Raw genomic sequence first — 26,463 nt, forward strand, 5'->3', positions numbered from 1 at the left:
ATGGGGCATCCACAGCCTCCTTGGGCAACCTGTTCCAGTGCCTCACCACCCTCTGGGGAAAAACTTCCTCCTCATATCCAACCTAAACCTCCCCTGTCTCAGCTTAAGACCATTCCCCCTTGTCCTATCACTATCCACCCTTGTAATCCCCTTGTAAATAGGAAGACTCTACAGGTACATTGGCCAGAAGAAACAGGTCAAAGCTAGTGTGCCTCCTGTGGTAAATGTAAAGGGAGAACTGTCTTCAATGGATGAAGAAATGGCTGAGGTACTGAATGAGTTCTTTGCCTCAGTCTTCACTGGTGGCCAGGATTCCAGTATTTCTCACGTCCCTGAGCCCTGCATCCCTAAACCTCTGGGTGGGGACCTGGGCAGTAAATCCCCCCCACTGTAAGGGCAGAACAAGTCCGAGATCACCTCATGAGACTGAATGTGTACAGGTCTATGGGCCGGATGGCTGCATCCCAGGGTTCTGAAGGAGCTGGCTGAGGTGGTTGCCGAGCTGCTCTCCATCGTATTTGAAAAGTCATGGCTGTCAGGTGAGGTCCTGGGTGACTGGAAGAAGGGTGACATCACTCCCATTTACAAGAAGGGGAGCAAGGAGGACCTGGGGAACTACAGGCCAGTGAGTCTCATCTCTGTGCCTGGGAAGATCATGGAACAGATCCTCCTGGATGACATGCTTGATCATATGAGGAATGAGCGTGTGATCTGAGGCAGCCAGCATGGCTTCACCAGGGGAAGGTCGTGCTTAACCAATCTGGTGGCCTTCAGTGATGGAGTGACGGCATCAGTGGACAAGGGAAAGGTGACTGATGTCATTTACCTGGACTTGAGCAAGGCCTTTGACACGGTCCCCCACCACATCCTCATCTCCAAATTGGAGGGATGTGGATTTGATGGGTGGACCACTCTATGTATAAGAAACTGGTAGAAAGGGCTGCAGACAGAGGGTGGTCATCAATGGCTCTGTGTCCAGGTGGAGCCCGGTAACGAGCGGCGTCCCCCAGGGCTCTGTCTTGGGACCGGTGCTCTGTAACATCTTCATCAATAGCATCAACTATGGAATCGAGTGCATCCTCAGAAAGTTTGCTGACAGCACCAGGCTGAGTGGTGCGGTTGACATCATGGAAGGAAGGGATGCCATTCAGAGGGACCTCAGCAGGCTGGAAAGGTGGGCCCGGGTGAACCTGATGAGGTTCAACACAGCAAAGTGCAGAGTTTGGCACTTGGGCTGGAGGAATCCCAGGCATCCGTACAGACTGGAAGGAGCGGTGCTTGAGAGCAGCCCTGTGGGGAAGGACCTGGGGGTCCTGATGGATGAAAAGCTTAACATGAGCCAGCAGTGTGTTCTCGCAGCTCGGAAAGCAAATGGTGTCCTGGGCTCCATCAGCAGAGGGGTGGCCAGCAGGGACAGGGAGGTGATTGTCCCCCTCTACTCTGCTCTTGTGAGGCCCCATCTGGAGCACTGTGTCCAGGTCTGCAGCCCCCAGTACAAGAAAGACAGGGAGCTGTTGGAGAGGGTGCAGAGGAGCCACAAAGGTGATCAGGGGGCTGCAACACCTCCCCTATGAAGACAGGCTGAGGGAGCTGGGCTTGTTCAGCCTGGAGAATAGAAGGCTGCGGGGTGACCTCATGGCAGCCTTTCAGTACCTACAGGGAGCCTACAAACAGGAGGGGAATCAACTCTTTGAAAGGGTAGATAACAGCAGGACAAGGGGAAATGGTTTGAAGTTGAGGGAGGGAAGATTGAGGTTGGATGTCAGGGGGAAGTCCTTTATTATGAGAGTGGTGAGGTGCTGGAACAGCTGCCCAGAGAGGCTGTGGATGCCCCGTCCATCCCTGGAGGTGTTCAAGGCCAGGTTGGATGGGGCCCTGGGCAGCCTGGGCTGCTATGAAACGTGGAGGTTGGTTGCCCTGCCTGTGGCAGGGAGGTTGGAGCTTGACGATCCTTGAGGTCCCTTCCAATCCTGGCAATTCTGTGATTCTGCTTCTTCAGACAAGGACTGTTTGTTCACACATGTACACCAAGGTGTAACCTGCTTACTGCCTCTCAGGCCATTTCCCAATGCAAATGCCAAGAGAACAGATTGACATTTTATCCACCAGGACTTACCTGTAGCCACTCCCTGACAAGAAGAGATTCAAAGCCTTGTATGGTCCTGCAGTCTGGATCCAAGATAATCTGTGCCAGAGAAGTTACCTGGAGTGTTGAATCAGTTCCTTCAGTCCCATGAACCAACACTGATGCACCTTCCCTGTGAGAAAGATGGAAGGGAATAACAGTATGAATGAGCAGAACACATCCCATAAACACGCCCCAGTGGATGCCAACACATTAGACTTTGCTCATCATTTATGGTTTTGCTAAGTACTCTGAAATGCTCCCATACCCTCTGAAGATGGATCATCTTCCCAAGTGTTCTGTAAAACAGTACTGTGAGATTCTTGCTCACACCTGCACCTTAACTGGTGTTTCCTGAAAGAGAAGCAAGCCAGTTCAGGAGAAAGAAGGAAGAAAGGCAGAGCTTGGTCTCCAGAAAGGGAGACAAATTGTTTGTCCTGAGCAAGAAAGCTTGTCTAAGAGCCAAGAACAAAGGCTTCCTGCTCACCAGCCAGCACAAGTGAAGCAGCAGAACATGAGGAGCAAAACATGTGGCAGTCTGGGACAGGAAGGTCTTGCACACTGCTAGGGGTTCACATGACCCACACCCCAAGACATCTGATTCCCTCCCCTCTTCCTCCATCCCAGGCCATATTTGGATATACTTCCAGAACTGAATTTAAGTACTCATGAAGGAAAGACTGGATGGTATTAAATGGCACTTATATCCCTTAACTCCTCCCAGACCTTGAACTGATGTCTCAATTCTGCTAGCATCATTACATAGAAAGGAGATTCACTGTACTTGTTTCTCTGCAGATACCCAAGTATAGCAGCAAAGCTTGGGTAAAACAGCTCCATCTGAGAAGCAGACAGATGTTTTTGAATTGAAAAGCAGTAATAAATGCATACCTTAAACATTGCAACATCTTTGTTTACAGTCCTAAACCTAAAATAAATCCAGTGCTTCAACAGTTCAGATGATCTTCAGATATTTTCTCTGCTCCTCCCCCAGACAGAGGCAGAGGCCCCTTCACTGCCAAGCACAACTGCAGAAGTCAATCACCAAGCCTATGCTCTCATCAAAGCAGAGCACATGGGGATAACAGTTTTACATTTCATCTTTTTTGCCCCAGAAAGATGTTCCAGCCATTCCCTCCCTGGAGCCAACATAACTGAGCCACTTTTATCAGCTCAGCTGCCATCACCAGCCTCCAAGCGAGGCAGGCAAGGCATCAGATTGGTGCTGGCACGTCAGAACTCCAGGAAACAGAAAAAAGGAGAGGTTAAAAATGACAAAACCGTCTGCTCTCCCAAGAAGCCAGAGGAGTTTCATCACTGATTTTTCTGAATGTACACAAGGGGAAAGAATTACAGATAAAGCCATTGATTTGAGAGCCATCCTTTCCTGGCACAGCCTATAACTAAACAGATACCATCAGCGCTTTTAGAAGGCACAGTAGCTCATATTTCAATGCAGTAATGCTATTCTACCAATGAGGCTGCATTTCAGCTTTGCTTGTGTAACTGTGTAATGTTCCCAAGCTGCTACGAAACGCGAGGGGTTCTTCAGCCTTGAGAAAGGCCTTCTCCTTCCAGGGCCACAAAAAGACTGCATTTACACCCCTAAATTTGGTCTTAAATCCTGACACCTGACATGAAGCTTCTCTCTCAAGCTTGAGGACAAGTTAGTCAAGTTAGGAGCATTTATTAAAGAAACATTAGGTTAGAAGAGGTCACAAACACTTAGAATGAATGAGCAAGATTGCTCAGATAGACTATGGGGATAAAGGTTGAGAGCTCTTTGCAATGGACCAATTCCCAGGGGAATAATAAAGAAATCCATTTCTCCTAGAAGCAGCCTGAAAGTGACCTGGGGTACTGGAAGCTTCCAGTTGAAAAAATGCTTAACACCTAAACAGGAAATAAATGTATTTAACAATTCTTCTAACCAGTGAATGAGAAACCTTAGGCTCTCTGAATAAGAAATAAAAAGCTTTACCTATCAATACACTGAGCAGCTAGGCAAGCTGCAGTGAGTATCTCCTTGATGTAAGTCATCCAGTTGGAAGCTTCCAGTTTACTGAGCCAGCGGTCCATGTTGTGTGACTGGTCATTGCAAGCTTCTACGAGTTTGATGAGGCTTTCCTGCAGAATATTAAACCTTTGGGAAGGGCAAAATATTGAAAATATTAGCAGTAATGCAGAAAAACAGACAAGACACACATTGATCTCAGAATTACTGATACCAAAATGAAGCACTGAGAGTTATACACAGTTACATGAGGAAGGATGACCCCAGAGATGTCATGTGGTTATTCAGAGCCTGCTTTCACCAGGAATCCCAAGCCATGGCTAGCTGCCAGCAGAACACCACTGTCTGGACAGAAGTTGTCTCTTCCATTTCAAAGCAAATTGCTTTGTGGGGTATTACAACAGAGCTCAGATCTGAGCTCTGCCTGCATTCAGCCATACCTACACTTTATATGCAAAGTGCTTCAGCAGCCTTGTTAGCAAATACACGTGTTGCTGCAGTCTGGCATGGACATTAGCAAGCATGAGCCAAGCTTCAAGTGTTTTGTTTCCTATTATCCTAGCTGCTTTAACCTGCAGAGCTGCAATAAGTAACCCAAAAGCCATTCATCACATAACTCCCACTGCAACTCACAACTCTACGCCAGACTCAGCTTCGCAATGTGGGACCACACGAAGATGAGTTTGGCTAAGTTAATAAGGCAGAAGGTGAAAAGGACAGGGAGAGGGAATGCATTTTGTTTCACTTTTGCAGTTGTTGTAGTGCATCCTCAAGATCTGGAAAGCTGGCATTCTGCATGCAGTGGTAAAGTGAGCTGCTTCTCTGGCCCTACGTCACAACATGCCATCCAGAAGCCTCAAACTACAAATGGATCAGATGTCACTTCACACTGACTCCAGCACGTGCTCAGGGTAACAAAGGATGCAGCCAGTAGAGCAGACCTCAAAAAGATTAAAAAACCTTACAAGAAATGCAGAGAGAGGAATGAATAAACCTGATGCCTACCATCTACCTGCAAAGTAACCAACGTCAAGCTCAATTCCATACAGTTTTGAGAAGCAAAACCTAACAATTCGAAGTAGAGGATAGGAAAATCCTATTAGCTCCTCAGAAGCTAGCCTACACAGCAAGTAAGAAGAGTAACTGACTTCCAACAGATCCAGCAACATTACTGCGTGCCCATATAGAAAGACTCCCCAAAACCAAGGCTTAGGAGCAGTTGAACAAAGTCAGATCAAAGGTCTGTTTACTCCAGTAACTTGTCACCACACAGCCAATAAAGTATTACATTTCCAGAGAAAAGTACTGGATACAAAGTTGTGACAGCCACGCTCAAGACCTCACCTGTAGCAATTCTCTAGCAAAGGACTTCTTCATTCCTGTGCACTGCAAAGAGGAAAGCTGGATGGCAACTATGGATGACCAGAAACATAGATGGCACAGGGAGATTGCAAAATATCTGAAACCTGCAGCAGCAAGCCGTTCAAAACAAGGAACTCAGCACAGCTTTCCAAAGCCAAAAACCTTCATTTTGCTAGAATGCAACCCTACTGACAACAATCAAGATGCACAGCCATGTCTTACAGAAGACAATTATTCCATGGAGCTGGCATGGCTCTGCCAACACAACCCTACAAAGTCCAGTGCAGAAGAGGGCCTGTGTGATCTCACCCACCTCTCTATGCACCTGTGAATCCTCCTCCACTGGGGATAATACACTTCTTGTTCAAAGCCTCCTCCTTTGGCCTTGGCCTGCTGGGCAGCACTCAGGGACCTCGTGTCAATGATGTACCCACGCTTCCCAGGACGAAGAGTGGCATTAACAAGTTTCTCATCTTCTTTACAGCGTCTCCCATTTGTACCTGTCAGAGGCTGGCTGCTTCGCATCATGACCTGTGGAGACAAGTAATCCCAAATTAGGAAACAAGAGTCTTAAGGCTCTCAACCTTTAGGAGCTTCTTACGTATCTGCTCAGAGAGGAAAATGCAAATGGAGCACTCCTGGATCTGCAGTTTTTCTGTGGTGTCCTTCCAATATTTGAGAAGAGCCTATAAAGAGGAGGGGGAGCAGCTGTTTATGAGGGTGGATGGTGATAGGATAAGGGGGAATGGTTTTAAACTGAGACAGGGGAGGTTGAGGTTGGATCTGAGGAGGAAGTTTTTCCCCCAGAGGGTGGTGAGGCACTGGCACAGGTTGCCCAAGGAGGCTGTGGATGCCCCATCCCTGCAGGCATTCAAGGCCAGGCTGGATGTGGCTCTGGGCAGCCTGGGCTGCTGGTTGGTGACCTGCACACAGCAGGGGGTTGGGACTGGATGAGCACTGTGGGCCTTTGCAACCCAGGCCATTCCATGATTCAAACAGACCCCTCATCCCACTGCACTTCTTATATCTACTTCAAGTTTGATCCACAACATCAGGACAATCAGAAAAATGTGCTTGTCTGCACTGTTTGATGCACAAAAACACTACCACACGTTTCTCTGTTTCTCCTGTTTCCCCTTGTCCTGAATCTTCCATTCTTTCAAGTGCAGAGACCGAGCTTATTCAAAAGTCATGCAATCATTTGGCAGAGCACCTCTTACATTAGACTCCTCAGAGACCTAATCCCTTTAATTATTATTGCAGGGCCATCTTCACAAACTCCTGCTGACGATTCCTTCACAAACCAATGTTTTTAGGATCATCGTTTTTAAAGTCTCTTTCCAAATCTGTGTGTCACTCGAGTCATCCAGCTGCTAAAGATGCAGGTAAGTTAGGAATAGTTCTACTCAGCAGCTACACGAGTAAGCCCTGGTTCTACAGATCTATTAGCTGAGATTTTTCTTTCGTAATTGCCTTTCAAACTAGAGTTCTGCTGCATGCCAACAGCTGAAGCATTTAAGAGGTGAGGGCAGCCAGTCAGCACCCCCAGCTGCACTGAGAGCCCAAAGCCAAGAGAGCAACACGACAGACAGCTTTACTGTCACAAGTTCACGCACTGAGACAAATGCTGTTACATTCCTCACACCCGAAACATGAACAATTCAGACGGGTGACTGCACAAGTCTTCCTTCAACAGGTTTCATCCAAGCAGAGAAAGAGCTGAGTGTATGACTTAGGAAATTGGAGGCAAAAAAAAAACAGTCACAAAAGTAGAGTAGTGCAGGATTAGATCAGGTGTCCTTACAAACCTTGTCCGTGGGAGGTAAAAACACAGCATCTGACCCAGGAACCTGGATCAAGGATGCAAGCTGGGTACCCCAACATCCTCAGAACTGACTACATCAGCAAAATACAGAGAATTACTCAATGATTTCATAAAGTACATTTAATTATAACGTATCACTTCCTGGAGTCTGTGCAACAGCAGGATTTTGCTGCTCCTGAAACATATTATACTGAAAGGCTTGGAGAACAGATTGTTCTGATCACTCAACCAACAGTTACACAGCAGAAGCAGTGCTGGCTCCGTGCACACTTGCTGTCACCACAGTTCCACTGTGAAGAAGGCAGCCATCACCCAGAGACAGGACAATGTGGTTTCTGCCATCCTTTCAGTACGAAGCCTCTTGGCAGATAAAGCAAGTTAGGGTGCCAATTATGGCTTTACAAGCTCACAGCGCTAAGGGCAAGATGAGACAAGCTCATGCCATGTATGTGCCCAAACAAGCATATTAATAGCTACTTCTAAGCTGGAGATTACTCATTCCATCACCCAGAAGCAGTTTCGAAGCTTAAAAATAAGTTGGAAAATAATACGAGAGAACGTCTCATGAACTGCATTAAGTCTAGAGCACAAGTTGTTTGTCATTAAAGAAGGCTGACGAGATCTGAGCAGGTTTATATGCCTCTTTCAGGTACGAGCAACTAACAGATGCAGCTTACCATGCTGTTCTTCTTATGATAATAGCTGAGGACCGGGAAGCGACCGCCGTGGCGATACGCTGCAACCTTCTTAAGTGTTTCATCACTGATGGATTTGGGGACAACAACCACTGGAGGGTAGGAAGGGCAGATGGAGAAGTCCTTATTGATGTAGCTTAGACGCCATTGATCTGTCTGAAAGAGATGAGCACATACAGGCATTGGGTCAGAACACACAGGCTGTTACTCCTACAGTAAGGCTTACTAAGGAAAAGGAGCTTCCACATCAGATACAGAAGGGATATCCCTGCCTACAGCCCTTCTAGCATCCACTTATAGAATTGCTGACTGATCCTTTCCTCCCCCAAAAAACCCCAATCTCCTGATGCTGTTTGCAACCATGCTGCAGCAGCCCCCAGAAGCTCATTACCCCAGCATGCTGGTCATCTCTTCTGCTGCCTGCGAAGCACTGAGATGACTGTGCTTCTTGAGGGGTGCAATTTGTTCAACAACAGCTCCTGATTTAGTTTTTCCATACCGTCCAACAGCACAAAATTCATCCATGTGGTCAGAAATATGTGGTTGTGGCTTTGAATTATTTCACAGGCACAGCAAGAAACATACCTGCAGTACACACTATGGTCTAAGTTACTAAGCAGGCAACTTCAGTCTTAGAGAGACAGTACAGCATCTCACTCCCAGAGTGACCTCAGAACAGGAATGCATAAACACCATTGTAACCATGGATTTCAATTAAAAAAAATAAAGTACAAGTAACATATACTCAAACCTATAACTACACTGAGACTGGAGCTGCTAACACTTCAGTTCTCTGCTGCCCACAGGGCAAAGAAGGCCAAGAAAGGTAAAAACGTTCACCCATTTCAGGTGATGAAGCTGCTTTGAGGTTAAAATTGCAATTTCACACCTTTAGTCTGGGCTCTGCTTTATGTAAAGCCCTACAGCTCCTTCCCCAAAAGCACTTCCTAGAACCACCCCAGCATCTGAGCACAAAGTGAACTCCTATTACATAATTGTCCAGCTTCCAGCAGCCCAATGCTTGTGCAAGAACCTGCAGGCTGCCAGCATTCAGCCGGTGCTATTTCCAACAAGCAGCTGGCAGAACACATGGGCTATCAGATACCTCGGGTCACACACGACAGTTGGCTCCATTTCAGGTAAAATCAAAGGTCAACAAGTGGTCTCACTGATGAGAGGCTCTCACTGAAGTCCAGGCTGGATGCTGCCCTACCTGAAGCCTTGGACAAACCCAGCCTGCATGCTCAGCCCAGCACTGACACCATCCTAGGACAGCAAAGCGTTGCAGGCTTTGACTAGAGGCAGACTTTCTGTCTGTGATCATATGAAGAAAACTGATTCATAGAATCATAGAATGGCCTGGGTTGAAAAAGGCCTCAAAGATCATCTAGTTGCAACCCCCCCCCCGCTACGTGCAGGGCCCTCAGCCATTAGATCAGGCTGCCCAGAGCCACATCCAGCCTGGCCTTGAATGCCTTCAGGAAGGTCAGCCTTACACCTCCTGACTGATACCCAATCATGCAAAGCTTCTTGCTCAGCTCACTGGATCAATTTAGAAGTGTTTCCTTGCAAGGAGGCATTCCCACCAGATGAACAAGCTGATCCAATCCATGACATGGCTTCATCATCAACAGATGCAGTGCGAGGGATGCGGGACCCAAGGGGCAGCAAAACTGTCTTTTGGAGGCAGACTAAGAAAGATGCTGGAAAATGCAACTGTGTGTATTATCAAGGACAGCAACTGCTAACTGGGTTCAGTTCATTTAGCTCAAGACAGCTTCTTTGAATATCTACACTAAGGAGTAAAGTCTTTTCCAGATGCCAAAGTTAAACTGCCTCTGGCAAACGCATCACAGGAAGAGATGAAAAATGCCTTGATTGCATATGAGAGGCTGACTAGTGACAGCTCTGCTTTTGGTGCATCAGAAAGGATGTTTTTAGAGCTCATTGGGGTGCCTGTGTCAAATTACAGCACATTTGAGATGACCATCCACAACTTATTTACAATGGAAAATAATATGCATGGACATAGAAAGGAACTGACAAATATTTTACTGTCACATAGGATGCAGGGAAGGCAGAATCAAAACTCTGCAGTACACTTTTGGAGAGACTGGCTGTCACTGATATCCCCAGCATGACAGGGAACGAAAGCAGCAACCTGATTTATCTCCACTGGTAACTTCACTCTGTCCACAACTGCCTCTCCTCACCATTTATAACATGAGACAGATACTGTTATGTTATCCAGTTGTAATCTATATGGCAAGGAAGAGGAGAATGGCAGCAATTAGCACTATTTGCCTTCTGCAGCATGGCCACTTCTGCAGAGATCCAGTTACCCCCTGCAGAGCTGTCAAAGCTTACTCCAGCATGAACTTATCCCAGCAAGGGATCTGTGCTTGAAGAAGCCTCAAAACCAAATTCCAGTTAAGGCTGGAAGTGCAAAGGATCATGGAATGAGCACAAAAAGGGAAGAGAAGACTCCAAAGGAAGAAAGGTAGTCAGTGTTAGTATGAGATTCTCACATTTCTACTTTGTTTGTCTCACTACTTTTTAGAGATAGCAACTTTCAAATGTTACTGGAAGGCTAGAGCAATAGTTATCCTTCCTCCCAAAAGCTTATCATTGCTAGAAGAGGTCACTGCCAACAAAACAGAGTATGAAGTAATTTGGGCTCTGCTAATAAGACTTAGAAGAGCACTAGAAGCCTACACGGAGCTAGAAGAACCCTGCAAAGCAGCAATAGGAGTCCCTACCAGGAACAGGCAGATGGCTGCAAGCCCTGCAACAGTTTGTGCAGAGATGGGAAGGGTAACAACAGATGCCAAGATTGATCCTTGTCTGACAGAAGTAAAATCTACACTGATGCAAAGTGAGCCAGAAAATTCAGTTACCCATAATAAACTCCAGGACGGGTAAATAAAAGCTGTCCAGGATTCTAAGACCTTTAGAGCTTCTCCTCCATCTGGACCGTCACAAGTCCATGGGACTGGATGGGCTGCACCCTCGGGTGCTGAGGGAGCTGGCAGGGGTGATTGCTGAGCCCCTCTCGGCCATCTATCAACTCTCCTGGTTAACTGGTGAGGTCCCAGAGGATTGGAGGCTTGCTGATGTGACTCCCATCTTCAAGAAGGGCCATAAGGAGGATCCGGGGAACTATAGGCCTGTTAGCCTGACCTTGGTACCAGGGAAAGTTATGGAGCAAATCATCTTGGATGAGATTGCATGGCATGTGCATGGTGTCCAGGGGATCAAGCCCAGCCAGCATGGGTGTGTGAAAGGCATGTTGTGCTTGACCAACCTCATCTCCTTCTATGACTGGGTGACCAGTCTGGTAGATGAGGGAAGGGCTGTTGATGTAGTCTACCTGGACTTCAGCAAAGCCTTTGACACAGTCTCTCACAGGCTTCTTCTGGGGAAACTGGCTGCCTGTGGTCTGGACCTTCTTTGGGTAAGGAACTGGCTGAGGGCCGTGCCCAGCGGGTCGTGGTGAATGGAGTGAAGTCCAGCTGGAGACCTGTTTCAAGTGGTGTCCCCCAGGGCTCAGTACTGGGGCCCATCTTGTTTAATATCTTTACTGATATTAATAGATGGGTGTTGAGTGCACCCTCAGTAAATTTGCAGATGACACCAAGCTGGGAGGTGATGTGGATCTGCCTGAGGGCAGGGAGGCCCTGCAGAGGGATTTAGACAGGCTGGACCACTGGGCTGAGGTGAATGGGATGAGGTTCAACAAGGCCAAGTGTCAGGTTCTGCACTTTGGGCACAACAACCCCATGCAGCATTACAGGCTTGGGGATGAGTGTGAAGAAGAGAAGGACCTGGGGGTGTTGGTTGATGCTCGGCTGAACATGAGCCAACAGTGTGCCCAGGTGGCCAAGAGGGCCAACGGCATCCTGGCCTGCATCAGAAATAGTGTGGCCAGCAGGAGCAGGGAGGTGAGCATCCCCTGTACTCAGCACTGGTGAGGCCGCACCTCGAGTGCTGTGTTCAGTTTTGGGCTCCTCACTGCAGGAAAGATGTTGAGGTCCTGGAGCGTGTGCAGAGAAGGGCAACGAAACTGGTGAGGGGTCTGGAGCACAAGTCTTATGAGGAGTGGCTGAGGGAGCTGGGATTGTTCAGTATGGAGAAGAGGAGGCTCAGGGGAGACCTCATTGCACTCTACAACTTCCTGAAGGGAGGTTGTGGCGAAGAGGGATTTGGCCTCTTCTCCCTGGCAACGAGCAGGACACGGGGCAATGGCCACGAGTTGTACCAGAGGAGGTTTAGGTTGGACATAAGGAAGAACTTCTTCTCTCAGAGGGTGGTCAGGCACTGGAATGGCTGCCCAGGGAGGTGGTGGAGTCACCATCCCTGGCAGCGTTCAAGAGGCATCTGGATGACGTGCTGTGTGATATGGTTTAGTGCTGGTGGTGGCAATGGTGATGAGGAGATGGTTGGACTGGATGATCTTATAGGTCGTTTCCAACTTTGTGATTCTATGATTCTAAGCTCTTTTCTACAATCACTAAGGAAAAAAAGAACCCAATTTGGTGACAATGACATACTCTTGTGTTGATTACATTGTTCATGTACCAACTTTTCAGGGCCTTTTCATTTAACTTTAAGAGGAAGCTGCATTTTCAGAGATACAGTTCACAGTATGCTGCAGTCCTACAAGTGAGCAGAAGGGAAGCCTGTCCATCTCCATCTATTAGCTCTCCTCTGATCACTCAGACAACTGGAAAATCCAGTTGGGTATTCTAATCCCATTCAGCCACTCACTGTCCTCAACTCCTCACACACATTTGTCTCTAAAGTCTCATCTGTGAGGCCCCATCTGCAATACTGTGTCCAAGTGTGGAGCCCGCAGTACAAAAAAGACAGGGAGCTGTTGGAGAGGGTGCAGAGGAGCCACAAAGATGATCAGCGGGCTGCAACACCTCCCCTATGAGGACAGGCTGAGGGAGCTGGGCTTGTTCAGCCTGGAGAAAAGAAGGCTGGGGGGTGACCTCATGGCAGCCTTCAGTAACTAAAGGGAGCCTACAGACAGGGGGGAATCAACTCTTTGAAAGAGTTCATACGTGTAGGATGAGGGGAAATGGTTTCAAGTTGATGGAGTGAAGATTTAGGTTGGACATCAGGGGGAAATTCTTTACCCAGAGAGTGGTGAGGTGCTGGAACAGCTGCCCAGAGAGGCTGTGGATGCCCCATCCTTGGAGGTGTTCAAGGCCAGGTTGGATGGGGCCCTGGGCAGCCTGGTTTAGCATTAAACATGGAGGTTGGTGGCCCTGCATGTTGGCAAGGGGGTTGGAGCTTCGTGATCCTCGAGGTCCCTTCCAACCCCGGCCATTCTGTGATTCTGTGATCTGACAGCACAGCAGTTTGGAGCCTGCAAGCACTCTGGACTTTCTGCTCTGCTCCTGTGACATTTATACAAAGCATCAGCCCAGTACTTCTCTGACTAATTCTCAGCTGAACTACTCTGTCCATTTGTTGGGTATAGCAGAATAGCTGCTAAAGGAGTCAGTGCTTGATGAGAATCCTGCTGCCCTGTGCTGGACATTATTCCTTAGAAAATAAATATCACATTCTGCAACATTCCCCAACAAATGACAGCACACTCAAATTAGTAAATCGCTCTGTTTTCTTCAGATCAAATGAAATCCTTTGTGGATTGAAGGCGAGAATGCGTGGCAGAGGAACAGCCTCCCAAATCCCAAACCTGAGCTAGAATGGGGAGTGCTGTCTGTCAAGGTCTGGAAGCAATGCTAGGTGAATCATATGATTCTATGAGAGATTCCACCAGACCAAAGCATCAGGAACCACACAGGCAAGTCTCAGTGTTGGGAGAACAACATCAGTCAAGATAAATAGACTGTTATTACACAGCAAAATATCACAGTAAAAAAAAAAACAAAGCAACATATTATGTCATCTTTTTTAAATTCTAACTTGTATACTTTGTCATTTCAAGCATCTCAGAGCTTTAAAACTGTCCTGTAACAGACAGTTGTTGAATGCACTATTAGAACTAGCATGGCTGATGAGGTGCTGCCATATAGAGGAAGGGAAGGCACCACACATACAGATAGATAACATAAAAGAGAGGAAACAACCTCCTTAATTCCATTCTTTTGACTTAACAGAAAAAGAACAATTGGTCACTTGTTGTAATCTCTCACAGAAGCTTACTTCCAGAACAAAAAGTGTTTGCTCAACAGTATTTGCCTGTTGTTTAGGGAAAGTAAGTCAACTGAACATGGCTTTTGTCTGCATTTCTTTAAAAAAATGGAAAGAAATGACAAAGTTTGGGGTTAAAAGCCAAGAATTAATCAACAACTCTTAAAAATACTTCTTTGAAAGGAATGAATCATTGCCATTGAGACACAGCACTACAAATAATGAGGTTTTTAAATATAAGCCTTGCAAAAAGCATATGTTCAGAAAGCTGAGAGGTCCACAAAAGAAGTTATCCGAGCACTTTTACCTCTCTGTAAGAAAAACCAATAGATGTGTGTTAGCAGCTGCATCTCTGTGCTGGAACATTCAGAAGTCAGCAGTGAGCCAATGCCTGAAATCTAAAAAGGTTTTCAAATACTCATAAAAAGGAAAGCATCCTCTCACTGAGCTCCGAGGTCTCCTGCTGCTGCCTTCCTGCTCTCACACATCCTCCCATCACACAGGACCTGCTTCTGTTCCCCTCCTTTTGATTCCCACTGAAATGCCTGCATGTTTCCTCTGCTGGGCTGGACATCCACTTCTTAGCCTCCCAACAGGAGAGTGCTCTGATTATATGCTTGACTCACCCAACTGCAATTAAAACAAAAGCTGTGGTGCTGGTTATTGTAACAGATCAGCTTGCATGACTTCTGACAGCAGGTAAAGCTAGGACAAGTGACAGTACTCTAATTATGAGACCAAAAAAAGAAAGATCCCTGAACTCCCTTAATTTCCTAGTGATCTCACCACAGGAATCCAGCCAAGCTAATCAGATCCAGTTATTACTCAAACAGGAAGCAACAAATCCTGCAGATAGGCTGGACTGCAGATTAAAAAAAAAAAATTAAAAAAAAAAATCAATATTCTTTGATGTTGTACTAATGGATGTAGGCTCAGAAAGCCAAGATGATGCAGCAAGCACACACTTAATGTGAAACAGACTTGGAGCAGAGAGGCTAACCCAAGGCACTGTTAAAACAGACAGGGTGCAGCCATCTCCCACTGCATCAAACTCAGCATCCTAAAATGAAGAGATTCAACATGAAATTCCACAAGAATTGAGGGCTGGAGCACCTCCCCAATGAAGACAGGCTGAGGGAGCTGGGCTTGTTCAGCCTGGAGAAAAGAAGGCTGTGGGGTGACCTCATGGCAGCCTTTCAGTACCTAAAGGGAGCCTACAAACAGGAGGGGAATCAACTCTTTGAAAGGGTTGATACGCGTAGGATGAGGGGAAATGGTTTGAAGCTGAGGGAGGGAAGATTGAGGTTGGACATCAGGGGAAGTTCTTTATTATGAGAGTGGTGAGGTGCTGGAACAGCTGCCCAGAGAGGCTGTGATGCCCCATCCATCCCTGGAGGTGTTCAAGGCCAGGTTGGATGGGGCCCTGGGCAGCCTGGGGTGCTGTGAAATGTGGAGGTTGGTGGCCCTGCATGTGGCAGGGGGTTGGAGCTTGACGATCCTTGAAGTCCCTTCCAATCTGGGATATTCAGAGAATCTATGAACAGTTGCTACCCTTCAGGTACCAAAATAACATCAACATGTGTTCATAGCACCTGGAGGAACGCAACTAGAAATCCTCTCCACTGAACAATCCCAGTATTTCCCCAGCATAAGCTAGAGCAAAGAGTATTTGGAATTGGGCATCGATATATCAACCTCAAAGCTAAGAAATTAGTACTAATTTTTAAAGATTTTTTGTAGATTTATTTGTTTAAAGATGTCTTGTTTCAGGTAAGAGGTTGACAAAGATTTACCCTCCTCCACATGCAAAATTAACTTGAGCAAACCCATGCCAGAGATCCTGAATTAATTCTTACAACGAAGCAGCCATCTCCAAAGGACAGAAGATGTCTGTCTTCCCAGTCAGCATTTACATGAGCCTCAGAACTCCATTTGTACAATGAAATCTGTACACCAGATGGTAATATTTAGCAGAAACAGAAATGCCTGATATTCAGAGAGAATACTGGAACAACACTCCTTTCCTATCCAGGCACTGGACAGCTATTAGAATCAGATTTTCAGACCAGACACTATAGGAGGAAAACTCTTCATAGAATCACAGAATGGCCTGGGTTGCAAAGGCCCACAGTGCTCATCCAGTTCCAACCCCCTGCTGTGTGCAGGTCACCAACCAGCAGCCCAGGCTGCCCAGAGCCACATCCAGCCTGGCCTTGAATGCCTGCAGGGATGGGGCATCCACAGCCTCCTTGGGCAACCTGTGCCAGTGCCTCACCAGCCTCTGGGGGAAAAACTTCCTCCTAAAATCCAACCTAAACCTCCCCTGTCTCAGTTTAAACCATTCCCCCTTGTCCCATCACCATCCACCCTCACAAACAGCCGTTCCCCCTCCTGTTTATACTCCCTTCAAGTACTGGAAGGTCACAATGAGGTCCCCCCAGAGCCTTCACTTCTCCAAGTTGTATTCAAGAACTACTTGTACAAGTATACCCAAGTGCCTGTGCAAGCCTTTAAATTCAACTTACCACTGACATGAGGACTTCAAACTCTTTCTCGGGCAGAAAAGCACTCCATCCATCTTCAACAATTTCAAACATGGGCCGGTAGAAGAACGGGTACATAAGAGTGACAGAATCCAACGTAGAAAGTGCCTGTGTGGGTGAGAGGAATAAACACGTGGCTGAGATTCAAACATTTTCCTCTAAAACACCACTTTCTGTATGTTTTTTCTCTAATACTGGTGATGAAAGCTTAATAAACTTAAGTGATCCAAAAGTACACAGCTGCCAAGGTTGAAATACAGTCTCCTGAAGGGTAGTTTAGCAGCCATATAGCCACATATCACAAGAAAGCTGATAATCATCTAACCATAATAGAGGATTTGCCTGCATAGTAACCTTGAGCAAGCCACGATATTTAACAGCACAATAAAGAACAGGACATGTCCTACATGCCATTTACCCCCTTACTTGAGAAGAGCTACAGCAGAGGTCTGAGAATCCATGCTTACCATTATAAATTCTTACCTCAATAGAGCTAGCAATGTTCAGACACTCCTCCATTCCAGGAATATCCAGCTGAATAATTCGCAGATCTTTGCATTTTATAATGATGGTCCCCACTGAGCCCAGAAACCTAGAGCAAGACATGAAGAGCCTTTTCAGAACGTGAGGAAGTATTACAGCTTCTCCCACAAGACAAAATGCCATTAGCAGTAATTCCTGTACAACACATGCACTATCACCTTTCCAAAATGTATATACATTTGGTAGTTTTCAAGATGGACTCTGCTTTATTTCATCTGTGTGGTGTGGCATTACAGGATGGAGAAGACTTTCATCCCAACTTTGCTTTAAAATACAAAAGAAGGGGCACCTTCTGGTCTGATAAGACTGGAAGCATTCAGGGCCAGGTTGGATGGGGCTGTGAGCAACCCTAGTCTAGAGGGAGGTATCCCTGCCTATAGCAGGGGGTTGGAACTGGGTGATCTTAAGAGTTCCTTCCAACCCAAACCATTTCTATGATTCCATGAAGTTCTCAGCCTCCTTAAAGTGATATGCTGAAACTTCAAGGACAGCTGGAAACAAGTGAGCAGAATTTCATTTTTAAAACATTTCAGGCTGGCTATATTACATCCCTTTAACAAACAGGTTTGGTTTCGGAGAGCTCCACAGCACTGCAGGTATCTGTTCTGCAAACCTCAGAAGCTAAGCTCTTATCACAGGCATTTACAAAGCAAACCAGAAAAGCTCTATGCTGCAAAGTAAACACAGCACACAGACGCCCTCTCCAGTCTTCCTAGCGTATCTGAAAGCTGGGTGATGCCTGAGCAGAAAAGGGGTGGTTTTTCCCCCACTTAAAGTTGTCAGCAGCATTCACAGAAACAACACAGATATCAGTTTGCAAAACAGAAGGCTAAGGAAGAGCAGCAAAGTTTCCTCATTCACCAGAAGAGCACTTCCAGCAGCCATGGGTGATGCAAGAAACAGAAGCAGATGAAAACTGAAGGGCCAGGTTTCAGTCAGAGCACACATACAGGGTCAGAGCTGTACTGCCCTAAAGGGAGACTGTTGCTAAGCTGTGGTTGCCTCACCAGGGTTGTGAGAAATGCCTGTAATTTAGAAATTACTTCAGCTGAAAGGAGATCATCTATTTCTTCAGTGCCAAGGTCAGCATGCAGAACCTATTATGATTTTAGCACTGCTGAAGGAAGAACTAGAGGCATTTTGAGGTACTTCTGCATCTCCAACATAGCTGCTCTGTGCACAGCACTGCAAAAAGCACATGCAATTTCAGACTCCCAATGTGCAGAACCAGCAGAGCACCACTCCCTTTCCCTGTTACTTTAAGGAAAAGCTCCATGTGAGATTACTTGAGACTGCTTCTCTTCTCAGTAACCCCATAAAAAGGACCTGTAAGGTCATATTAAGTTGCAGGAAAAACCACCAGAAGTTGAAGAGCATCCTGAGGGCTGGTAAGTAATGAAAACACTTTCAGACAGAATACAAACCATGAAAGTGGGAGGAGAGATAACAAACCTGACATGGTACCAGGGCTGTAGTCACTAATAACCTGAGGCTGTGCCAAAGAGGAGATTCCTACAATCCTTATTGGCTTGAAGAGCCTTCTTATTGCATTCCCTCAAGCACTGAGAAGAACATGTTCTCCCATCCTTTTGTACATGGACAATTACTCACACAAAGCCATTCTCAGGGAGGAAAATATCCACTCCAGAGACCTTTTAACACTCCTCGTTGCTTTGGTATTAACAATGTACTTTTTGGGTGAAACTCAGAAACCCTTTAGAGAAGAGAAGGCTCCATAAAGACCTCACTGTGGCCATCCAGTAGTTGAAGGGAGTATAAACAGGAGGGGACCAGCTGTTTACAAGGGATGGGATAAGGAGGAATGGTTTTAAAGTGAGACAGGGGAGGTTTAGGTTGGATTTTAGGAGGAATTTTTTCCCCCAGAGGGTGGTGAGGCACTGGAACAGGTTGCCCAAGGAGGCTGTGGATGCCCCATCCCTGCAGGCATTCAAGGCCAGGCTGGATGTGGCTCTGGGAAGCCTGGGCTGCTGGTTGGTGACCTGCACACAGCAGGGGGTTGGAACTGGATGAGCATTGTGGGCCTTTGCAACCCAGGCCATTCTATGATTCTATGAAAAAGAAACAGAAGCTTCTTCATAATCATTTTATGAGACAGAGCTATAGCTGGTTTAGTAGCAGCAGCCATGAGGACAAGGCCAAACCTCCCTGATGACTGAGCAGTGCCAGATGGGAGCAGATTTCCTTAGGTTTCACTCTGTTCCTCTCCACCCTCAGGCCAGGAAACAGCATTTCTCAGAAACACTGGGAGAAATCAGAGCCAAAGGAACAAAGTTAACCAGTGCCAAGTCCTTTAGCCATTGTGAGAAAGCCTGATTTTTATAGCCACTGCTACTGGATCTTTCCTGCTTTTGTCAGAGGGGAAACCTATTTCTCCAGATTGCTTTAGAAGAGGAAAACAGGGGAGATCTGTATTATATTACCAAACTGAGAAAAGGACAACAGTGAAGCAGCACAGGGTTATGGCCAGAAAGGGGTCTGTCACTCAACAGAACAAGGGAAGCACAGTGAAGAAACAGCACAGAACAGAAACAATGTGGAGAAGATTCATCTCCGAAGCTCCTGTGACAAAAGGAGATGGGCGAGGGTAAAGTGCCACTGCAGAGCCACAACACAGCTTCACCATACCATCCCAGCAAGAAGCATCACAATGCTAAGTGCTAATAATTCCTGCAACAGCAGGGGGGAGAATCACAGAATAGCTTGGGTTGGAACGGACCTCAAGGATCACGAAGCTCCAACTCCCTGCCACAGGCAGGCCTGCCAACCTCCACATTTCAGAGCAGCCCAGGCTGCCCAGGGCCCCATCCAACCTGGCCTTGAACACCTCCAGGGATGGACGGGGCATCACAGCCTCTCTGGGCAGCTGTTCCAGCACCTCACCACTCTCTCTGTAAAGAATTTCCCCGACATCCAACCTCAATCTTCCCTCACTCAACTTAAAGCCATTTCCCCTTGTCCTGCTGTTATCTACCCTTATAAAGAGTTGACTCCCCTCCTGTTTGTAGGCTCCCTTTAGGTACTGAAGGCTGCAATGAGGTCACCCCGCAGCCTTCTTTTCTGCAGGCTGAACAAGCCTGGAGAAACCAGAATGGAGCCCGCCGAACCCCGAGACAACCGCGCAGGAGGGCAGGGAGGCAGGCGGGAAGGCCCGCACCTTTTCTCAATGCAGTCGATATTGGAATGCAGCAGCCACAGCTCCTCCTCGTTATCCTGGCGCCGAGAGGAGAAAATGAGGTGGTGCCCGGTGAGGCACAGCGTTCCCTCCACGGTAGGGTGGAAGGGCCGGTGCAGGACGGCGTTGTCCGCCCGGGGAGTCTTGATCAGCTCGGCGAACTCCATGCTGGCAGGGAATGAAGGAAACCGAGAGTCCCGGGGCCGAGGGGGGCCAGGCCGCCGCCGCCAGCACCCCCGGGCCGGCGGGAGGCGCCGAGCGGAGCGGAAGTGGAACGGGCGGATCGTCCACCGCTAACGGGACGAGGCGGCGATCATGTGACGCACCGCTGACCAATAGCGGTCCGAGTGGGCGTGCTGGGGGGGGGGAGGAACCCCGCCTCTACCGGAAGTGCCTCTCCTCATCGGTCCGGCGCACAACGCGCCCTGCGGCCGCGCGTTCCGCGGCACAGGGTGGGCATGGAGGCGCGGTGGGCGGGGCTGAGGAGGGCGTGGAGGAGTGCGCAGTCCGCCCAACGCCCATCGCCCGCCCGGTGTTTGTAGAAGAACGGAATCATTCACGTTGAGAAAGACCGCTAAGATCCCCGAGTCCAAGTCCAGCCCAACCCACCATGCCCACTGTGTCCCGCAGTGCCACATCCCCACGGTTCTGAGCACCTCCTTGGACGGTGAGCCCACCACCTCCCTGCAGCTGTGCCCCTGCATCACCGCTCTTTATGAGGACAAATGTTTCTCGTCCTGTCGCCACCCCACCTCACCACACCTCCTTTCAGGAGCAGTGAGGTCTCCCTGAGCTCTTCAGCTCCAGACTGACTCATCCCAGCTCCCTCAAGCACTCCTCGTAACACTTGTGCTCCAGACCCCTCACAGCTCCATTGCCCTGCTCTGCACACACTACAGGCCTCGATGTCTTTCTATAGTGAGGTGCCCAAATCTGAACACAGCCCTCGAGGTGCGTGCCAAGCACTGCCTGCCGCTCTTTGCCTGGGGAAAACACAGCCTGCTTCTGGCTTTCTTCTCTATCATCAGAATCCCAGCACTGCCGGGGTTGGAAGGGACCTCAAGGGATCATAGAAGCCAACCCCCTGCTAAAGCAGTTCCCTACAATAGGTCACATAGGTTGGTATCTAGACAGGTCTTGAATATCTCCATAGAAGGAGACTCCACCACCTCTCTGGGCAGCCTGTGCCAGTGCTCTGTCACCCTTACTGCAAAGTTCTGCATGTCTGTACAAAACTTCCTGTGTTCAAGTTTTAGGCCATTGCTCCATGTCCTATTGCTACGTGCCACCAAGAAGATCCTGACCTCATCCATTTGCCTTCCACCATCCAGATATTTATAAACATTGATCAGATCCCCTCTCAATCTTCTTTTCCTCAGGCTGAACAGACCCAGGTTACTCAGCCTTTCATCTCCAAAAAGCTCTTTGAAAATTCTGGTATAAATCCACTTTATCTTTCAAACCTAAGTCCCAGCCTGTGCCATAATCTGAGTTTTCAGGGGACAGTGATGCCCCGGCACTGCTGGCCAGAGCAGTGGCTGCTCCATCCCTGCTCAAGGCCACGGATGGGCCCTAGGCAGTTTGAGCTGCTGGGGGGCACCCAGCCCAGGGCAGGGGTTAGAACTGTGTGGGCTTTCAGTGTGTGTGACTGCATGCTTTTCCCTGTGCTCCTTCCATGGGGCAGCAATGTGGTAGCATCATCCTGTGCGTCATCCTGAAACTTTCTCAGTGTCAGAAGAACTGACTGTAGCTGATACTCCATGGCATGAGATGCCTTAATGGTTAGAGAACCATTAAGATTGGAAAAGACCTCTGAGATCCCCAAGCCTAACCCTAGCCCACCCCCACCATACCCATTGCCCACACTCCTTAGTGCCACATCCCCACAATTCCTGATCTCATTCCAGCACCTCACCACTCTCATAGCAAAGAACTTCCCCCTGACATCCAACCTCAATCTTCCCTCCCTCAAATTAAAACCATTTCCCCTTGTCCTGCTGTTATCTACCCTTTCAAAGAGTTGATTCCCCTCCTGTTTGTAGGCTCCATTTAGGTACTGAAAGGCTGCATTGAGGTAACCTTGCAGCCTTCTTTTCTCCAGGCTGAACAAGCCCAGCTCCCTCAGCTTGTCTTCACTTGGGAGGTGTTGCAGCCCCCTGATCATCTTTGTGGCTCCTCTGCACCCTCTCCAACAGCTCCCTGTCTTTTTTGTACTGCGGGCTCCAGACCTGGACACAGTGCTCCAGATGGGGCCTCACAAGAGCAGAGTAGAGGGGGACAATCACCTCCCTGTTCCTGCTGGCCACCCCTCTGCTGGGTTATTTCAGTAAAGTTAGAGTTTTGAGTTGGATAGTACTGAAATTTGGCATATATACTGAGAAGGGCTCCCAGACAGAAGGGAGCTTCTCAGCAGTGGCACAGGACAAAGGCAGCTACCAGCTGACTGCAGAAGAGGAGCTCTGCCTGCTTTGCAGCACACTGGCCACACAAGGTGTGGGCACTGGTGTAGAACCACAGGTCTTGCTCAGCACAAGAAGCTCCAGTTCCTCAATCTGCTTATCTCTGGAGAATAATAAAGCATGAAGATTGTGTTATCAGACACAGCTCTCTTTGTCAAAGAAGAATAGTTGCTTCATACCATCCTACCTACGATTACCTTGGTGGGGCAAGTTCAAGGCTGTTTAGTCCCCACATGATGGAAACAGCATGGAACTATCAGTGCAGATGCAAACAGACAGCTTTTGATGACAGCCAGTTCTAGACAATGGCACAGGAGAGAGACTGCAGGGCTATTTAGGTACAGTGACCTGAATTTGTATAATCCCCTCTGTTGGTGAGTTCACTCTCAGTTTGTCCAGGCTCTTCCTTGCGTGTCTTATTAATGCTGGCAATTTAGATGATTTCTATATCTGAGCATAATTTGAAAGTCTAATTAATGGCATTTTCTTCTCACAGATACAGGCAAAGGGTCACAATAAGAGAGTTTAATACTCTTCTTCTAGTGTTGGCACTGCCCCACATCATCAGCTACTCTAAGAGAAAAGAGAGTTCTGTCCCAGTTCTGGAGCTACTAGAGCATGGCAGTCCAGTGTGTAACTTAAAAATGTGTCTGCTCTTTTTTAGAGCAGTACTGGGATGGCCTCAAAGCAGCACTGTACCATTTCTTTCTGCATTTTGCATGATAGCTTGGGAAGCCTTTGGTGGGAATCCAGACCTAAAACAAATTCTCTCACCTTTAGGTCATGAGGGGTAGCATTAAAGTGCTGCTTGCCTACACAGCTTGTCCTGGCTCACAACAAAGAGCTGCTTCAATGTCCCTTACCATGACAGGTGCATCCCTGGAGGTGTTCAAGGCCAGGTTGGATGGGGCCCTGGGCAGCCTGGTCTGGTATTAAATGTGGAGGATGTGGAAGTTGGTGGCCCTGCCTGTGGTGGGGGGTTGGAGTTTGATGATCCTTGAGGTCCTTTCCAACTCAAGGCATTATGTGATTCCATGATTCTATGATTCACAGTGGAGGTTTCCATGCAAGTGCATGGTGTGGGTACAGCTGTCCAACAGAAATCCTTGGCTTAACTGACTAAACAAACCTGGAAAAGAAAATGAAAAGCATATGCTCTTGGGAACCAGTATTCATTTTACCTGCCCTCATTTCTAGTTCCATCTGCCATCATTTCCAAGACCAAACCACAGGGAGCAGAGAGGGTGACAGCCCTACACATTTGCTGTGCTGCTCAGCTCCTGTTTGACTCCCATCCATCTTGTAGATCTGAAGCCACCAAGGTAAAAACAAGATAAAAAAAAGCCATTTCAGGAGGGCTGGTGCTATGGTGATACCTTCAGCCACAGGAGAGTCATCTCCATACAGCCCCTTCTTCCTTATGCCCCATCCTTAGAGATGCTCAAGGCCAGGTCAAAAAATAAATTGGTTCAGTTCTCTCCCCACTTGAGCCTGACCATTCTCCAAGGCTTGTTGTCCCTCCTGTGAAATAAAGAGCAGGAAAGTTTGGAGCAGACTCCTCCTGGAGTTCTGCAACAATGCCTGGTATTGCAGTCGTTAAGTGTCACTACGATCTTCTAAAGAGCAGAGAATATGCAGGACATGATGAAGAGTACAACATATCTCTGGTGCAAAAAAGCAGGTAATGGGTTAATCAGAGTTCTCCAGTTCATGAAGGCTGGCAGCTCCAAAGAATCGTAGAATATCCCCAGTAGGAAAGGACTCACAAGGACCTAAGCCCAACTCCTGGCTCCACACAGGACCCCCAGATCTCTTTCTGTGGGGCTGCTCCCCAACCACTTTCCTCTCAGTCTGTTCAAACAGCCAGTGCTGCCCCATCCCCATTTCAGAATCCACCACTTGTTAAAACTCCACGCAGTTGTTAATTACTCCTATAGAACCTCCTAAGAAACAGCAATCCTCTCAAGCAGCGGTAGCCTATACATTGAGAAGATGTCCAGGCAGGAGGAGATGCAGCTGAGGCAGCACTCTGCTATATGCCCAACAGTCCTCCTTCCAGGTCCCTAAATGTCCAGCCGTCTGCTTCCTGGCCATGTCTCACACATCCTGCAGGGGCTTGCAAGGAGACTCATCTGGCCATGAGGGTAGGAGGGCACTTCCCATGTTCCCATTTCCTGGCTGGTGAACTGTCTGGGTCTCTGGCCACGCTTCTCAGGTTGGACTGATGGAGGTTCCTCTCCCCCCTACCAAAGGCAACACATCTCCCACATGGGAGGCAATTAGCATGATACTGGGCTTCTCAGTGAATGAGTTCTTCTCCCCTCTTCTGCTCCTATCAGCATGGTTTTGCTTGTCATATCCAAAGCATAATTGGCTGCAGAATACCAGAGGATCACCCTCCATCTGCCACAGTTTCACGACCAGTTGGCTCTTGGAGAAGCACTAGTACTTTTGTAGGGCTCTGCTGTTTCTATGTTTTCATTCCTGAAACAGATTGCGATTTGATTATCCCAACACCAAACCATTCCCTCTCCGACATCTTCCTAACGAGGAGTGGAGGAGCATGAAACAAAGGATGTTTGTGGCTGAAACCCACCAGAGACTGCAGAGAATACACCTGTGGTGGGAAACCCAGAGTGCCAAGGCAGCCACGAAGCCTGCATGCTCTAACCACATGCTGGGCATGAAGGTGTCCTGGCTTCCCAAAGAGGGATTGGCTTTTGGAGTATCAGTCTCTATGCTCTTGTAGTGGAACTGGCTGGACTGATACGCTGGAACAGGTTGCCCAAGGAGGCTGTGGATGCCCCATCCCTGCAGGCATTCAAGGCCAGGCTGGATGTGGCTCTGGGCAGCCTGGGCTGCTGGTTGGTGACCCTGCACATAGGGGGGGGGTTGGAACTGGATGAGCATTGTGCTCCTTTGCAACCCAGGCCATTCTATGACTCTATGATTCAAAGAAAAACCTGCTGTTCTGTGCTCTCAGGGTATCCTCAGGGCAGGCCATCCAAAACGCACGGACAGCCTGATGCCAAAATTGTATGCAATTATTCTGACTGAGTGAGAACAATTGCTCTGATACAAACTGTCCCCAGAACTTTCCCCAGCACTCCCTACCACCCATGTGGAAAGCTTTTCTGATACCTGCAGTTGGCTTTTCTGCATGCTGTGAAGGAGAAAAAGAAAACTCAAACTCTATAGAGAATGGAGTTGTTTACAACATCAGCTTAGTCCACCTAACAGGGGTCTGAGCTGATTTATTAGGCAGAAGCATGAATGTTCTGAGGGCTTAGGTGTGACCATGATTTAACTTGGAGTTCACTCAAGCAAGAAGAGGCAACACAGTGGGGTCTTATGGTTCCTTCTCAAGCTCTGTGTTTGCCTTCTGAGAAGGACAAGGAGCCCAGGGTGGAGGGAGAGACACAGAGGGAAGAAAATGGCACAGAGGAAAAAATCCCTGAGGTTATAAAGGTTTTACATCAGACAGAAGTGTGAGAGAGGAGAGGAGAGGAGAGGAGAGGAGAGGAGAGGAGAGGAGAGGA

General features: G+C 47.9%; 1 protein-coding gene across 1 annotated transcript; it reads right to left on the reverse strand.

The window, feature by feature from the left end:
* Positions 1-1,939: 1,939 nt before the first annotated feature.
* LOC122167961 (myotubularin-related protein 9-like) lies at positions 1,940-20,708 on the reverse strand. The gene is made up of 7 exons (XM_042832947.1): positions 20,448-20,708; positions 17,213-17,321; positions 16,712-16,837; positions 8,004-8,177; positions 5,815-6,032; positions 4,107-4,268; positions 1,940-2,258 (listed from the first exon to the last, which is right to left on the reverse strand). Exons 1-7 carry the CDS (start codon positions 20,630-20,632, stop codon positions 2,099-2,101), a joined length of 1,134 nt encoding a protein of 377 aa, XP_042688881.1. The 5' UTR covers positions 20,633-20,708; the 3' UTR covers positions 1,940-2,098.
* Between the last annotated feature and the right edge of the window lie 5,755 nt (positions 20,709-26,463).

This window comes from Centrocercus urophasianus, unplaced genomic scaffold, assembly GCF_019232065.1.
Source record: "Centrocercus urophasianus isolate 14NV4802_14NV808 unplaced genomic scaffold, USGS_Curo_1.0 seq_1086, whole genome shotgun sequence".
Lineage (NCBI taxonomy): Eukaryota > Metazoa > Chordata > Aves > Galliformes > Phasianidae > Centrocercus > Centrocercus urophasianus.

Coding starts and splice junctions, on each gene's coding strand:
- LOC122167961 (XM_042832947.1), bottom strand. CDS start 20,632: ATGGAGTTCGCCGAGCTGATCAAGACTCCCCGGGCGGACAACGCCGTC. Junction 16,838..17,212: donor ACATTGCTAGCTCTATTGAG/GTAAGAATTTAT, acceptor TCACCCACACAG/GCACTTTCTACGTTGGATTC. Junction 2,259..4,106: donor GCTGCTCAGTGTATTGATAG/GTAAAGCTTTTT, acceptor TCTTTCTCACAG/GGAAGGTGCATCAGTGTTGG.